This window comes from Hyposmocoma kahamanoa, unplaced genomic scaffold (genome assembly GCF_003589595.1).
Source record: "Hyposmocoma kahamanoa isolate Upper Pololo Valley unplaced genomic scaffold, ASM358959v1 120, whole genome shotgun sequence".
Lineage (NCBI taxonomy): Eukaryota > Metazoa > Arthropoda > Insecta > Lepidoptera > Cosmopterigidae > Hyposmocoma > Hyposmocoma kahamanoa.
In genome coordinates this window covers 260,915-279,624 of record NW_020653415.1, presented here as the reverse complement: position 1 = coordinate 279,624, position 18,710 = coordinate 260,915, and the positions used below count along the sequence as shown (strand labels likewise).

Here is an 18,710-nt window from a genome sequence, read left to right as displayed (position 1 = left end):
TGCATGATCGTCGAACAAACGAAGACTGTTGCGCGATTGACGCTCTGTATGCGATTTTAACGCCCTACAGGTGCGGACACTTTTTAGCGCGAACCCGACACGTCCATTTATTTGTAGGTCAATGAATCTAGTTACATTCAAAGTTCTATTAAAATTTGACTTCAAAATGGAGCGAACAAACGAAGATGGTATTTGATCCAATGTTTATGTTCGGCAGTCCTATAATTTCCAACCATTTCTTTTTTCATTTGTAGGTAAACTTTAAAAGTAATAATAATGAAATTAAAAAAAAACTCGTCGTGAATTGTTTTAATAACAGAATATCGATAATATGTCTGCTTACTAGAACAACACTATCTCAAAATAATCGTTATCAACAATCATCAAAATATAATAACAAACAGGCAATCTAATTAAACCAAAGCAAAATTCGGCAAGACTTATGAAAAAACTACTTAAATGAGTCTAATTACTTGAGATATTGGGGCTATTGCATGATTTATAGGCAGAAAAATAACATGTAATGTAATGTAACATTCGGTTGATTTCTGATTTTCTTCTGCCGCATCCCTTAATGCTGCAGCGACGCATTTTTATCAATAGTTAATTGTTCTCACTGTCAATATTTTTGTTCATTTCATTACCATTCATGCGAATAATTCACAAAACATTTGTCCAAACATTGGTTTTGACATTTGATGTACTTCCCTTTGACAACCAAAAATGGCAAAATAAGGGTACTACAAAAATGGCAAAATAAGGACAGTTGGCATTTAAGATGACGTTACGTATTTTCGATTCCCGTGTTTGACATAAATCAATGTAGTGCTATCTCTTTTGGCTTACGACGGCACGCAGTAGTTAAACAAAGACAATAAAATGTTTATGTTTTCATCGTCTAAATGCATCATATACATGTAGAGGGAGAATAAAAAAAAAAAGAAAAGAGAAACTTCTCGCGTATACTGAAAAGGGATACCAACAGAGTACCTATAAATTCTGGGTTGTCTACTTTGTATTCTAACTTATGTATACTAACTTAGTATACATATTTCGAACTGAAAAAGTATTGAAAAGTAAAAAATTATAATATTTAAAATGACCCATAAATTGGGGAAAAGATAGTCCCAAAAGCACGGTATCCCTAAAATCAGCTTAAGCCTGTCTAATTTACGTCATTTATTTGATCTCTCTTTCTCGCGTATCATAACCACTGCTGGTAGAAGCGCGAGGACACATATTTGACAAAAGTAAGATATTCTCCTTATTTTAGAATGATTATACGATGCAAACAAAAATCTTTCAATCAAGAAAAACTAAAAGAAAAATTAAAACTTACGTGTGAAAGGTTATGTTGGGAATTTTTCGTTCCGTACGGCTTTTACAGCCTAAAATATAACAATGCACCATTATTGTGAGCTGCAATAATTGTCAATTACCACAAAGGAACGGTTAGTAACTTTGTAAAACACTTCTTAAAAGCACAAACAAATAAAATCGATGCACATCAAACACTCGGAAGGATTTGCTGGACTCAACGAGGGTTGTGTCATACAACCAAAACCGCATACATAGAAAGGGAAAATATTGTTTTCTCGTTTACTCTAATATGTCTGTGCATAAATCTATCTCGCTTATACGGTTTTTACTATTAATAGAGCCCCTCTACGTATACATATAACGTCTGATTTATATATATATTATGTCAATATAACATGTCCTTTGGTTTCCATAGTCTAAGTAGTGACGGCATTAATTCATTCAATCACTAACGATCGATGTTGCCTTACTAAAACTGCCACGGAAATGACTATGTATGTTTTAATTTTTGTCTAGTTTAATCACCAATTTCTTCTTATTCTTCTTTTAAATATCATATGGCCCCATCGAAGTAATCAATGATTTCGCCAATGTCAAGTCGAGGAACACAAGCGTTTTTACGCAAAAATTGACCAGCGAATTTGGACAGAATTCACTGAGAGGAGAATCTACAAATCTAGTATTCAAATTAATGGACTACGCCACTGACATACCGTCGACTCCCGTAGTACCCGTCTGGCCTTTTTAGCCAAATATCCCGCTAAACAGGCTGGGCTATCTGGCTATTTGGTTTTAGAACCTGACAACCGTCAGGTTCTAAAAGGTCTGACTTCGTCACATGTAATAAGGATTATTATTATTTTGCCTAAAGGTGACTCTGCGTTTTAGGTACTATAACCGGTTTCTCGTCAATACGTAATCTTACAACCTGCGGAAGTACGCGTGGGCGGCCTCGATAAAAGCAATCAAAAGCAATGAGTTGAAGATAAAAAGAGATCAAGTACATTTCGAAGTGAAAGATTTATGAGGTTGATATACGTATTTATGCAGTTTTATCAGAGTTTTATTAGAGGAAGTAGAAAATACTTCTGAATATTGATTTTATGAATATACTAAATTGATCCCAAGGACATACCTTGAACTAAGAAATGTCGAAAGCTGGAATAAAGTCTAAATTTACAAAGCCACGGAATGAACTGGGAATCAATTTTTGTAACAAAATTGTACCTACATGGCATAATTGTGTAACAAAATTAAATAGGATACGGTAGCTCGTACCTAGTTTGTACGTTACACGATGGACATGAAGGTCGCTGTGTTATGGTTACTAAAATTGAGTCCTAGGATCTCTTCAGAAGACATCGTGTTCCAGCCAATACAGCCTCTTGTGAGGCAGTTACCACATTCTTGTCTAGCTGTGTGCTTGGGCCACTACGGCTAAGCGGTGCCACACACGCGTTGCGTAGTCGCAACTAAAGCAATGCGGTGTCGGTGTCACAACGCAACACGCCTTACGCTCCCCGCTTCGTCTTCTGGCCCCTTGTCCTATGCGCGTGCGGTCCGTCGCCGTGAGTCGTTTTAACCAGAGAACAAGTAACGAAAATGAACACTCTCAGCCCCTCCCTAGCTTTAGATACCGCACCACGCCCCGCACATTGACTGAACGGCAACAAGGCAAGCCGTTTTCGCGCTAAGACGGTTTTCATATTTGAATACAGTTTTCATTTCTTCATTACGAAACTTGTACGTTAATAATATAACATCATTGTACGTTCTTATTTACAACGGTCGCAAATTTGTGCTGTGTACAGCTGTATATAATCATCCAAACGGGACAAAGAGAAGAGTTTCTTAGAGGAAGTAAATAAAAAAACTTCTATCTGAGACTCATTCAGGTATTGTTTTCTTCATTTATTTAGTGCAGAATAAAGTATTATACAGATTTATTACATCAATATAATAAGACGCCATAAATTCGTGAGCTAGTAGACAAAGGTTCTCGAATTTTCAATTTGTATTGCCGATAAATATTACGTAGTGAATATACCTAATTATTGACTAGGTAATGATAAACTTGGACACGCAATTTCAAATACCTTGGTTACCTTATTTAAAAGTACCTATTCAAAATATAGCATTTTAAGTACTTTTAATACATTTTTTTTAAATAAACCTTCATTATTATTGTAGTTAGTGAATTAATGAAAAATATAATATTATATCGATATACATACCTAATAAACATATGTAATTATTAGGATTCTGTTAATAGAATTATAGATAACAGATTCGCGTTAGAATTTTCGCTATGTTGCCGCTCCGACCACGTAACGTAATAGTACGAAAAAGTGATGGGTAACCCTGCCACTTCATGCACATATTTGCGCGTGTGCAGATAGCGCCTTGCTGTATGTAATAGTAGTAAGTAAATGACTTTCGACTGTTGTATGGAGTGTCCGGGGTGTGGTTTTAACGCACCTTATGGCATGTTGTACGTAGTTTATAAGCAGTACAAGGCAACGTCACCGCTCAGGCGACGCAACGCCGACGTAACGCACCGTGTGGCATCGCTTTTACAGCATCACATAAACTCAGTACAGAGTACTAAAAAAATCCACCTCAAAAGTTTGTGGAATTAGATCTAGTTGCATTGAAATCAGAGATGTTTCATTTAGTTGTCGACAGTTGTACCTTTCAATGTAGCTAGCTACATTACAGTATTAGCTGTGGTATTCGTTACAATTAGTTTCTTATAACGAAGCATGTACGTTACGTATGCGAAAATAATACAATTTCGTGTCATTTTTCGCCGATTTTCTCAAGGAATTTTTTCATTTTTTGTCAAGGAATTTTGGGGTAGGAAACGTTCAGAAAATGAAGTTGCAGCGAACTAAGGCCAGTTGTACTAACTAAGCTGCATCAAAATGAGTTTATGAAAAATAAACACAGAATATCTCCACAAATTAATGATATTTACTAAACTTCCGAAAGATAAACTAACTTACCAATTTATGTTCTCTGTTGTGATTAATAATAGTGTTAACAAACTCCAAATTGTATGAAATGTAAGATCGCTTTTAGATTTATAATAGGTGATTTACGATAAAAATTGCTAACAATAGTTTTCGGTAAAACATAAACTGTTTCGGTAGAGTAGTATTACGTCAGCAAGTTCGGAAGTTTCAGTATTTCATTCGTTAGTTTCCAAATTTTTATTTGCAGTAGTTTTCAGTAGCTTAGTAAATAACGCAGTAATACCTATTAATATTGTGTGTAAGCTAATTTTCCATCTACGTTTCGGAGCTTTTAATCTCCCGTTTTGCCATCACTACCTTCAAATTGACGTTTAATTTATTTTTTAATAAATTATTAAATGGAACGTTTCGCTTACCATACCATGGTCTTATGTTAATAATTATCACCTTTTCAAACAAAATACCATAAAGTCATAGTAGAATATAAAGTGACCCTCCCTTAATAACTCCGGCTGCGGCACTTAAGGGTAAACGCTCGAATGCGTGACACGTGAAAGGAATGTCCTTCATATAGAAATACGTACATTTGTATAATATACCTAGTTGCGGCTATAGAACATAAATTTCACATTATTTATTTATTTATTTCAAATGCAAGTCATAACAATACACGTTCCGTTAGGTTAGTACCTAATGCTATGACACCCCTCAGGGGTATGGCACTTAGTCGCCACATTTTGGCTCACATTATTGTTCACACATCACAAAATAATATAATAATAAAAATACAATTTAGATTCAAATAACATGTCAATTATCCATCATCAGCCTTCGTCAAACACATAAAAAAACATAACAACAAAATTTAACCAAAAACTACGCAAGTTTGTCAATATAAAATTCATTTAAGTTATAATAGCTTGTGACTTAATAATACTTTTAATTTTTTAGTGAAATTTTTGTAATTTGTCTCACATCTTAGGTATTCGGGTAGTTTATTGTGAATCTAAATCGTATTATAATACGGACTATTCTGATAGATGCTTAATGTACTATGCGGAAGGCTTAATATATTCTTATATCTAGACGGTCTTATAGAAGTGGGTACAGCACTAATGAATGGTTCACTATTTTTTCTAATAAATTTAAAAAGGTAGGGTTAATATTTGTAATTTTTTAAAATGTGGTCGACAAGATTCCATCTGTTTGATATTCGTGATGATACGTACACACTTTTTTATAGAATAAAGAGATCATTTACCTGGGTACTGTTTCCCTATAGTATCAAGCCGTAATTTAACCATGCAAACGCATACCCGTAATAAGCTGATAAAGCTGTTTTTAAATTTGTGACACATTTTAATTCGTGTAAAGCGTGATTTGGGACATTTTCATCTTAATTTTCTGTACATGTGATTTCCAATCAATATGTGAGTCAATTTCCATTCCTAAGAAAGCACTTGTAGCAAATTTCTCTATATTTTTACCGTTTACACATAAATTCAATCCTAAGTCTGACTTTTGTCGTGGTCTAAATTCTATCATTTTCGTCTTATTATAATTTATTTCTAAGTTGTGTTTGCTAAGCCAGTTCGTTACGTTTTTAAATGTCTGTTCAAAGTGTATCTGGAAGTTTTTGTTATACTTGAAAATAAGGGAGATATCGTCTGCAAATAAAGTACATGTTTAGGTAAGTCATTTATGTATAATATAAATAGAATACACCCCAGTACACTACCCTGAGTTTATATAAATTTTATTTGACCTGTATGTATTTGTTTCCTTCGTATTCGTGTTTTGACTCTCAATTTGTACGTACTGTATTCTATTTTTTAAGTAGTTGTATAACCATTTAAAGGCGTCACCTCTAATACCACTGTCATAAAGTTTTTTCAGAAGAATGTCATAGGAAACTTTATCATAAGCCTTTGTCATATCAATTAAAATTCCTACTCCGTAATCCTTTTTATTAATATATGTAAGTGCCTCTTGTATGTGCCTATTATACACAGCCTATGTGGTCGAATTGTTTTTTCTATATGCATGTTGGTTTTGGTCTAGTACATTATATTTTTCGTAAAATTGATGTAATCTATTAGACATAGCTCTTTCGAAAATTTTTGAAATAATCGGTAAAAGCGCTATGGGGTGGTACATACTAGGTTCGGTTTTATCGCCTTTTTATGTATAGGTTTAATTATATAAATCTTTAATAAGTCTGGGAATGTGCCTTCCGTAAATGATTGGTTATTTAATGTCGTCAGAGGATAGCATAGTTCGTTTGCGCATTCTTTTATTAATACTGCGGGTATTTCGTCAATTCCGTGACTTTGCTTATTTTTTTAAATACGTATGAGCCAAAAAACCTCACGTTCATCAACTGGACGTAGGTAAATGCTATTTACATTGGATGAGCTATGAAATATGTGTTCAGAGTCCAATGTGTGTTGGTGTGAGTTTGTGCTAATAAAAGTTTTCTTGTTTTGTCCTAGCGTAGCGAAAAAATTATTGAATTTATTTGTCACTTCCATAGGGGAGTCAACAACTTTGCCATTTATATTTAATGTAATATTCTCATGTTGTTTTTTATTTAAATTGTTTGTTTTACTTTTTATTATTTTCTACATGGTCTTTGTCTTATTTTCCGATTTTTGCATTTGTTTCATGTTGTACAGTTTTTTCGATATTTATAAATTGATATTTTTAAAATTTTTGTATATTTTTTAAAATATGTTCTTAGAGTCGCATTATTTGTGTAATTTATTAATGTACGTAATATTCTTTTATATTTACATGAATTTTTGAGACCTTTTGTTAACCAATAAATTTTATTGTTCTGCGGTTTTATTCTTATGGTTATCAGACGTACATATGTGCAAAGCAGGTTATGAAGAATGTTACTGAACATTTTATGATTTGAATGTATGTCATTTTGATCCGGAAAGAGCGCGTGCTAGTCAATGTCTTGTAGTTTTTGTTTAAATATATTAACATTGTGATTAGAAAATATTCGTTTAGTTTTCACGTTTATGTTTTGTTCTTGATTAATATTTGAGTTCATTTTTAGAATAATTCCTTTATGGTCCGATAGTCCTAAGTCCCTCACTTCTGTGGTAATGTCTTTAAAATTTCCAAAAATTAAATCTATGCATGTTTTTGTGTTCTTTTTTGTACGTGTTGGTTCATAAATTTTTTGATAAAAGTTGTAACTAACCATAGTGCTTTTCAGTTCAATAGAATTTTTTGAGTTTTCAAGCACGTTAATATTAAAGTCTCCTCCAATTACAATATTTTTATATTTGTCTTTTATTAATTTTTCGGGTAAACCTACAAGAGTTTCGTAGAAAAGTTTTGTTTCACGCTCGTTCCAGTATAGACATGTAATTAACGTATTTTGGCATTCAATTTCTAATTCACATAACTCGAGAATATATTCCACCGCCAAATCTGCTATATCTTTTCTTTCCTTACATTTCAATTTCTCTTTCGTTAGTATACATACCACCTCGATAATTCTTACGATTAAAATGCGCTGACAATTTGTATCCGTTCATTAGATATTGATTAATATTCGCGTTGATGTGCCATGTCTCGGACAAACAAACAACATCAATCTTTTCTTCTTGCATTACCTGCTCTAATATCGATTTTTTGTTGTTTACGCTCCTGATATTCTGATATAACAACGCAATGCTATGCACGAAAGGGCTTATTGGTTTGATTCGGTTTAGACGTTTGTTGTTGTTGTAGGGTGACCATTTGATCAGCTGTACTGGTATGTGGATGTTTCGTGTGTCGCTATTTTCTCTATTTATGTATAACTGTCCATTTATGTATAGCTTCTTATCTCTTATAACTGCATGCTATCTATTTGCTCTTGCCGTTTTTAAGCATCTCAGTAATGTTTGTCTTTCCGGCTGTTGTTCGTTTGTCAGACATTTAGATATATGTTTAGATATATTTAGATATAGGTATATTCCGGAATTTTCAAACCAAATTAAATTCGATCGAAAATATGTTCAGTCATTCTTTTGCTTATCAGTTCTATTTCTATACGTCTTTTATAGTTATTTCTTCCTAGTCGTTTTCTATATATCCATTTAAATCAATATCAAGTATGTCAAAAAAAATATTATTCAACTTTTCTATTAAGTTTTGTTCTTGTTTCATTTTCATATTCGTTAAGTCCGTATAGTACTATTTTCTTGCAATATCTCTCTTTGTTTATTTTATTATATAATTCTTCGATTTTATTTTGTAGTTATAGGTTTTCATTTTCCGTATGTGGGTATGCTTGCGCCTTTGTTATGTTTTTATTAACATGTATGTTAGGCATAGGAAATGAAACTATTTTTCCGGATTTAAATCGCGTATATTTGTTTTTTCAAACAAACCGACGTTTCGGGCCCTTTACAGGTTTATGTGTAACAATCGCGAAAACCTAAGAACTGGATATGTATGTTAGGATTCTGATGTAGATTTTTTATTTGCAATTCAATGTCATATACTCGGTTTCTAGCTTCATTTATTTGTTTTGTTAAGTCATTTTGTTGTTATGTGAGAAAGTCAGTGGTTTGTGTGAATTCAGATTTCAGTGTCTCGATTTTTTTGTTAAATTCTTGTGTTATATATTTTATCAATGATATTTATTAAGTTAATAAGATAAGATAAGTTGTTCAAATTTTGTGTCTAGTTTTGAGTCCAATAGTGTAGACATTTTTTCCACGAAGTTAACTTCATTCATTTCAACAGGTTAATTGTTTTGTGGAGTAAATTTTTTTTGTTGTGTGTCTCCATACTTTCCTCAAATAAATGACTGTTTACTGAAGTTATGGTGTCATTTAAATGTTTGCTGGTTTTGTGTTTGAAGGCGTACAGGAGTATTATCGTCTCTGTTTTTACGTTGTGTGATCATTTCGCACCCTGAGCATGTCCAGGTGCGTTCTAATTCGTCCTTTTCTGATAAAAATTTTTTTTTTTCGATGTTTGCACGAAAGTAAAGGTATTTCCCTCTACATTTGCTACATTCCAATAAATCTCCTATGTTAGTATGTTTATCACACCAATGGCATTTCCGCATCTTGGAATGGTAAGTAGTTCTATTATATGAGTATAAATTTTTATTTAGTCTTAGTTCGTACGGGTATGCAGAGCACAAGTGTTTACCTGTACACAGCGGCTAGCCGCGCGCTGTTATTATATACATACATATATTAAACACAGGGTGTAAACATTTATTCCATCTGATTCTTTGTTTTGTTGTGTGGAGATGAGTAAAGATTTATTACTATCTATTTTAGACTCTGGCCTCTCCTATGGCCTAAAAGATTAATTTTGAATTTTTAAATGGAACAGGCGAATTTCCCTGGCATTGGTCAAGTCAGCCGGGGTCAGGGACTCATGTTCAAGAACCGGTGAACAATACGTACCATATCGAGCAGTACTGCTTTCTATTATTATTTTTATCTATACTTTTAGTACATGTTAACATTTATGTGGTGTTGCCATTGACCTACCTACAAGGTCAATGGGTGATGCTATTGAATATTTTTTCTTATGGAACCCATATCCGAATTGCCAAAACATTGTTCAACTTTCCATACAAATAGGTGAAAATTGAAACGAAGAATGTTTATTCGAAGTAAACTCGTCATTAGAGACACAGATTGGGACCAACCTATTAAGTAATTAAATATTCCTGTCAAGAAGTCCTGATGTTCAGACATAAGTGGATCAGGAATGAGACCTGAATGTAAAAGGAATTACTTATATTTATTGTTGATATTGCCTAAAATTGTTTAGTTTTTATTATTAATCATTCCTAATTTTATTTTAATAATGTAGTTAGCAAAGTATGGACATAGTGCCCTCAGAATGTTGCAGTGCCCTACATGACAAGTACCATTAGCATAAGAACACCTGTTATGTAACTATGAAATAAAGAACATGAATATGAATTCAGACATTCTTTTAATAACTGCCTTTTAACAAAATAAAAAAAATTCAAAGGTAAATACAAATACTTCTGACTTGTTTCAATTGACAAATCACATACACAAGATGCATTGTTCACATATCGATCTCTACGGCATGCTGTGATGTTTATTATGGGTGTCTGATATATCACAGGGAGTCAAAGAAGGTCAATAATCAGAGGTTCCTAAATCGTTTGTGTTCGCTTGCGGTTCTTACTATCAATGGTTACAGGATACTGTGGTTGACTATGACGGTTTCAATATTCCTGTGATATATTCACTATGGATTTGTCACCAATTTGTATCAACAGCCATCACATCGCAAACACGTGATGTCTGTCCCATTGACGCTCCGCGATGCGATGGCATTTTTACCGGCTTCAAAAAAAAGGAGGAGGTATCAATTTTTTTGTATGTATACATATATGTTACACGATAACTCTGGTGATTAGGATTCGTGAACCGATTGCGATCATTATTTCTTTTGTTGGAGGAAGGGTACCTCGATAGTAGATAAGGTGAAGAAAATATTTCATCTCGATTTGTGGCAAACTAGGCGTAGAATCAGGTTTCGCGCACTTTCCGGTAACCGATTTCAATAAAACTTGGCAAATACACGTAATTCCACGAACTTTTGAGGTCGGCTTTTTAGTACTCTGTAGTGAGATAATTATTAAACAAAAAGGTACCATCCTCATCACGCCTTCGCCATCAGGTTGTAGCCAAGCGTGCGTAATTTTTTCATTAAAAAATAAAGGTTCAATGTTCAAAAATACGTGTGTATAGATTGAGTGAGCACCCTCTGTAGTTTTTTTAAAATATATTAGTCATTTAGTAAAAGTTCTAAAACAATTGTAGAAACCAATCTTTCTATTTATAAAAAGATAAAACGAGAGAATAATAACTTAATGTGTGCTCACTTAGTTCTCACAGAGGGCCAGTCAGATCTACAAAAGTATTAAGTTTGCATGTAATATTATTGGACTAGTTTTTAGTAAAAGTTTTGTTAAACCATCGTTTTTAATTACAGATCCATTAGTGGCTTTTTAAAATTTTTACAAATACTTTCTTATGCTCGCTCAATCCGCACGCTTTTAAAAGGAACGATTTCTTAAGAACGGAATAAGAGAATTAAATTTCGTTTATGTCTAGATTTAGTAAAAGTTAGATACGAATTTGTAAAATTTAAAACATTACACAGATTTAGACATGATTCTAATTATGAATATTTTTCAAAATCATTTCAACAATTTTATCCCAAGGCGAAGATAATCCGCACAATTCCGATACATAGAATGGATGACAAATCATCGAACATTAACAAGAAGATTTTAATAGTTTCAATCTTGCGTACATGATTCTAATTACGTATATTTTTAAAATCATGTAATTTTTTTTTCTAAACCAAAGATGATGCACACAAATTCAATACATGGAATTTCACAATGTACTCACCTTAACTTCTCCCTTTTCAGAAACGGTAACTTGATAGCACGGCAGAGAATCGAAACCGGGGAAATCCTCTATATCTCCAGTCTTCAAATTAAAGCAGGCTCCATGCCACGGACAACGCACTCGGCCATGACCTAGTGCCCCATTTACAAGAGGAGCTCCATAATGAGTACATTTAGTTCCGACAGCGCTGAATTCCCCTTTCTGTCTCACGACCAACACTTTGCCGTCCTCGCCGATGTCGAATACTTTCATCTCATTATCTTTTAAGTCGTCTGTGGTGCACACTACTGATTCCACGTAGTTATTGACTGACTCCATTCGGGAGATCGTTGCTCCTGCAATGATTTTATTATGAAAAAAATTCTGTTTCGATTTTCAATTGTTTTTATCTAACGTTTAATAATAATATTAAGGGAAACCCTGTGTCGCAGGTGCCATGGACACACACATAGACAACCACAAACTTACGAGATAAATCAATGTAGGCCATATAAATATTTCTCCCGGCCCGGGAATCGAACCTGGGACCTCTGCGTGGCAGTCCGGTATGGTAATCGTTCGGCCACAAAGGCAGTTTTAAACATTATCTATATGGAACTTAACTGGAAAAAGTCTCACTAAAAATGCAAACAACGAAATATTTAAATATCTAAAAGTCAAAATTACGACCAAAATAGCTCTGACAAATAATATACAAGATTTTAAAAAATATAGTCAAAATTACATATTCCGATACAAGGGAAATATTACATTTAACATTATTTGTACAAAAGCAGCAATAAACAACGAATTGCCCAACAAAGACCTTCCGTAATTAACTAATTACATGTATTTATTTGTACACTTGAGCTACTTTTGTATTCAGGACAGTCTTTAAGTATCAAATTTTATACGAGTTTTTTTTTTTAGATGGGACTTATTAAGTATGAAGTCTTTGTCTCTGTGTGGTTATAGCTCCCAAACGAATGTACTGATCCAGTAGCGTAGCGCGGGGGGCGCAGAAGGAGCCGTGGCCCCGGGCGGCACAGAAATGGGGGCGGCAGCGAGCCCTAACAGTCAAAATGATTTCCTTTTACTTAACATTAGAATACAAATTCCACTATTTGAGAAATCGATATCTGACCAACAACACAGAGGTGATCGTTGGCGCACTGCGTCCGATTCGTATCAGGGGGTCTACTCTCGATCTCCGTCTGACATCCGTCCGAAACAATTACTGTCAAATAAGTAATATTCGACAAAATTAAAAGACAAGTATCAAGTATGAAGCTTCATTCGCATCACGCGTCTTTTCATTTGGTTAAGTATTGCTTATTTGGCAGCAATTGTTTCGGACGGATGTCGGACGGAGATCGAGAGTAGACCCCCAGTTCCGAATTCGAGAAATGACGGTCCGCAATGTCACAGGTGTCTGAAGTCGTCCATTCTCACATTCGGTATTCTCAGCCTAATTGCCGTAGCCACTGTTTTTTCTCGCAATATACCCAATAACATTGAAATATGAAGAACTTTAAACTAAACCACCAATATGTCATTGGAATCGACAACAACAACAAGTATTTTTAGTAGCTGTAGAGCTCCTTGTGAAAGAGTTTGTCCAGGGAAGTACTTCCACCGTACCTACATATTTCTGCCGCCAGGCAGTACTGTCAGCATTACTGTGTTCCAGTTTTGAAGGGTAAAGGGTGCTGGTGAAATTACACGCACATGGGACTTTGTCAACTTACATCTCAGAGTGACGGGCGCGGGGGCAGTGCCCCTCAGAATCTGAGGCTCAGATCTTTGCAATTTAAAGCTGATGCAATTTAAAGAGTAGCACTGTAATTTTATTGTCATGGACAGGCGTGAAGCTTACTATTGACGCACGACTTGTTCGTCCCGTCACTTGATGTTATAAAAAAAAGGAGTTTTCGAGTTATTAAGACACAAATATTTTATGAAAACGGTAATTAGATCTAATTACCGTAGCCATGGATACGGTAATTAGAAAATTGAAACATTTGTAAGAACTATTTCTGACACAACTGAATTTTAATAAAATATTTATTTCTTAATAACTTGTGTTCTTTAACACCGTGGTCTTTATTTCGAATTGTAATTAGTAGAGTTCAATATATATCAAGTAATGATCGCTGTGATGAAGGACGAAACAGGCTCTAAAAGAAGTTAACCTAATTATAATAATAATATATAATGAGATAAATTGCACTTGTAACTGGAATTTTGAACTTGTTTATAATTCTTTGTAAAGTTTAAGTTTAAAGTTTATTTCACATATTGACAGCAACAATTTTATGATTACCGCGGTCCCCACACTAGGGAACCCCGTATTGTGAAGACCCATACAATAGATTTACATAATATAATGTACATATTGGTCTTAGGGTTGTATTCTAGAACTCTATTCAATGCTCAAGTCAGGATTGCACTGGCAACACAAGCACTGGAAATACGACCCTAATGCAAGGGACTTGAGTATGATTTCGACTGCTTTAAACCATACTCAAACCCTGACTTGAGCATTGAGTAGAGTTCTAGAATACGACCCTAAGTCTTCTGCAGTTGCTACACATTGGACATGTAACTATTTTTTCGGATCTAAATCTTCATTTGTGACCATGAGAACCGTAAAGAGCCTTAAATGGTGGTTTATTTGAAAAAATATCGAGATTTCAATCTGGAATATAGCTTCATTTTCAATTTTTACGTATTTCTACTTTTTATATTATCACTACAATATTATAATTGCAAATAATTTAATTTATATGTCAACCCACTGTTTCCTATAAATATAATTTTATTTTCAATATGTTTCTACTATATCTAAGAGGTTTAGATCTGTAATTTTACATTTATATCAGTTAATTACCACAGTATAAAAACGAATTATATTATTACCTATTATTGTAATAAAAACAAAGTCAAACAGTTGTTTCACTATCAACCCGTACTCATCAAATCCCACACAAAACCAAATACTGTTGTAACTCAAAATTATTATAATTGAAAAACAAAAGAATTGAAAATTTGTAAAAAAATACTGAATGAAACCAATATACAGGGTGTCCAGTAAGTAGCACGACAAACTGCGTGGGGTGATAGCCTAGTTCGAGGCCTACCTAAACAACATAAAGTATGTTCCGCAAAAATCAGTGGTTCTCAAGTTATGTAGTATTTAGTATAATTTAAAAAAATCTCTAACCTGCATCAGATTTTCATTTTAATTTACATAAAAAACTAATTTAGGGATTTTTTTTCCAGCTGTAATTATTTTTGAATAGTGGTTCAACATAATAGTAAATGATAGGTTCCTAAGAAAAGCCGCAAAAAATATTAAAAAGGTCGTCAAACTTTTTTTCCCAGTTTTTTATTTCTTGACCTTTTATGTTAACCTAAAGTGGTGTAAAGAAAATGTATGGGTCTGTTTTATTTAACCTTTTTAAAAACATGTCTGTTTATTGCTGATTTAAAAAAAAAAACACTTGTGGATTCTCATTACAAAAAACCAAAAAATGCGACTTTTATACAAAGTCAGAAAGAAAGTGAACTTTCGACTTAATGTGTAAAACCTTTCAGTTATGTTTTTGTTAGCATATTGATACTCAATATTTATTGCCGGTGTGAAAAAAAGCAGTATAAGGTACAGGTACGGTACATTACTAAAATAAAACAAAAAATACAGTTAATATTTTTAATAAAAAAAAATTACAGCAAATGTTCGAATTGCCTGCCTCTAGCTCGAATACATAATCGACAACGTCTTAAAAATTGCGTTCGAAGCCTTCTTAGATTCATTTGCGTGATTTCGCGCGAAGCTGCGTTTTTCTGGCTCGCAGTTCTTCATCATTTCTTATTGGTTTGGCATAAATTTTATCTTTTAAACAACCCCAATAAAAGAAATCTAAGGGATTGAGGTCAGGTGACCTTGGTGGCCATAATATTGGTCCAAGTCTTCCGATCCATCTTCCTGGAAAGACTGCATTCAAATGGTTTCTTACTTCTACTGCATAATGGGCCGGACAGCCGTCATTTTGCAACCACATCTTCTGGCGTATGTCCTCATTAACATCGGCAAGCAGCGGGGGCAAAGTTTCTCTAAGAAATTCTAAATATCTTGCCCCATTTAAAACTTGCGGCAGTTCCACGGGTCCTATGATTTCCCCCTTGAAAATCACCGTCCATAAATTGATTTTAAATTGGTACTGGGACCGATCTTCTCTGGCTTCATGTGGGTTTGCCAGTTGCCAGTTGTGCAAGTTGTGCATATTAAAAAATCCATCTTTTCGACACGCCGATTCGTCGGTCCAAAGTATTTTGTTGAAGAACAATGGATCTTCTTGATGCATTTGAAGCATGCGACGACAAAAAATCATTCTTTGTTCGTAATCTCCGTCCATTAGCGTTTGCACACGTTGAATATGAAACGGGTAGTATCCATGTCTTTGAAGCACAGAATGAACCGTAGACTTAGGCATACCAGTGCGCAGTGAAATTCCCCGCACCGAAGTAGATGGATCGTCTTGTCGTTCTTGAAGAATGATGTCCTCGTCGGCAACTTGGGGCCGTCCACCGCCGCCTCGCTGACCAGGCAGTCTTCCTTGCGTGTAGGCATTATGGATTCGCGTAAACATTTCATGATGTGGATGTCTTCGGTCAGGGTATCGTTCCTGATAAAGGCGCGCTGCAGCACGGGAGATTTGGCCCGCTTCCCCGTAAATAACGTGCATTTCAGCGTACTCTCTTTGAGTGTAAGGTTCATAAACGCGGCGATTAGCTGCCATGTTCAACAACAACAACAACAGCACAGTGTTTTCGGCAGTTGAAGATTTCACAAAAAATCCAAATAGCTAAGTGCAGTCCGTAGTCCAAAAGCTTGCCAAGTTGTCGCAGGGTAATCACAAACACATTAAAGTCCAAATCGAAAGGCAGAAACAAGAGTCCGGTGTAAATAAATAATAGGTCGGTCGGTAGGAGTCAAAAAGTACTTGGCGATGAAAAAGTTGTGCGTGTGCGCGTGATGACTAACGGCAACGTACTAGATCGGCCTGTCCAAACTGGTTCGGCAGGTAGATAGGTCGCTTGTGGGGTGGGGCAAGCCGTTCACTATTGTTTCTTTCCCATCCACAGGGAGTGAGAGAGAAATGGCACTATGGCAAACGTGTTTTAGATGCAGTCGAATTGCTGGGCTAGTGTTATTACGGTGTTTTAGAAAAGTAACGATATTCTTGATTTCTAGAAAATTTTTACTCATTGGTTAAAAATATTTTTATTTTATTTTATGGGAATGGGAATCCATAAGTGTTGTACTTTTTTGAAATCAGCAATGAACAGACATGTTTTAAAAAAGGTTAAATAAAACAGCCCCATACATTTTTTTTACACCACTGTAGGTTAACATAAAAGGTCAAGAAATAAAAAATTAAGGAAAAAAAGTTTGACGACCTTTTTAATATTTTTTGCGGCTTATCTTAGGAACCTAACATTTACTATTATGTTGAACCAATATTCAAGAATAATTACAGCTGAAAAAAAATCCTTAAATTAGTTTTTTATGTAAATTAAAATTAAAATCTGATGCAGGGTAGGGATTTTTTTAAATTATACTAAATACTACATAACTTGAGAACCACTGATTTTTGCGGAATATACTTTATGTTGTCTAGGTAGGCCTTGACCTAGGCTATCACCCCACGCAGTTTGTCGTGCTACTTACTGGACACCCTGTATATATATTATATATATTTGTAAATAGATAATTAAGTATTATGTATAAATAAAAATAATCACATTATTCGCAATAATTCCATTCAGTATGTTTTTTTTTATTTTCAAATTGTGTTTTTGCAATTAGACAATTTAGAATTACAAAAGTATTTGAAACGTTAAAATGAATTGTAAAACACCCATAATTCTGTACATTTTAATTTTACTAGCTCCTAGAAAATTGATGCAAAATAGCTTTTAAATTTAAAATAAAGATTCCACACTTAAATTTTCAGTTTTTAAAAATTACAAAAAGGTGTGGGTACATTAAAAAGTTATTATAGTTTGTTTTATTTGTAAAATATAGTACTAAGCATATGAAATATTTCAATATGCATATGACGATTATTTGGTCACATTAAAACAGTAACAAATAAGGTAAATATCAAAATAAAGCAAGTACTTACAACTAGAGGAAAACTGATATTTATGATTACAAATGTTCGAAAAAAAAACTTACGCTGTTGGACCTGGTCATTGCTTCCAGAAAAGTTCGCCCCATTGTTGGGGGAATAGGATTTTGAACAGTGCGTCCCCATACCTGTAGTTAATGCTAAAGGTTCGAAAGAGAATTAACAATATATTAAAGACAAATTCAAAATTCGCTCTAAGAATATAAGTATTCGACAAACGCTAGATGGGCTTCTGCAGTTAAAAATACGTTTATCACTGCTACTCAGACTTATTCAAGTTGGAGAACCTCAAAAATGGAAAGGATTTACCTTGACTATAACTTCTAACGACCTTGTGAAATACGCCACTGCTTCTGACAAATGCAAAAACCTCTTTGGTAAAAACCATAATACCCCGCCCCGCAATTTACGACGATTGTGACAATGACAGATAACAAAACATTGCTGTGCTTCGTTTACATACATCTGCAATGTCGTAAAAAAAAAAAAAAAAAAAAGAAAGGTAAGCGTATTAGCCACGTACAAAGTGTTTTGACCATATAACTTATTTACCGTAAAACAAGGAAACTTTTATAATATCATGGAATGTAATTTGGAAACGGGATTTCAAAGTTGGAGAAAAAGTGAAAAAGCGATCAGTCGAAGGATTATGAGATGTAAATAAACAAATGGTATAAATACAGAATAAATATTAAATATGTATTATTATTACAGCAGTTAATTTTTAAAGTATACGCTATTGATTTTCTTATAAATACATGCCATTATAAGATATTGTGGGAATATCTGCTGACATATTTGCATTAGGG

General features: G+C 34.1%; 1 protein-coding gene across 1 annotated transcript in view; it reads right to left on the bottom strand.

Moving 5' to 3' along the window:
- LOC113240140 (apoptosis-inducing factor 3) overlaps window positions 1-18,128 on the bottom strand; it is a 39,642-nt gene extending 21,514 nt beyond the window's left edge. The window contains exons 1-2 of the mRNA XM_026477368.1: window positions 17,949-18,128; window positions 11,726-12,060 (exon numbers count right to left, since the gene is read on the bottom strand). Of these exons, the coding sequence (XP_026333153.1) occupies window positions 11,726-12,060; window positions 17,949-18,027 (414 nt within the window). The 5' untranslated portion in view covers window positions 18,028-18,128. The remainder of the gene's footprint in view (window positions 1-11,725; window positions 12,061-17,948) is intronic.
- Between the last annotated feature and the right edge of the window lie 582 nt (window positions 18,129-18,710).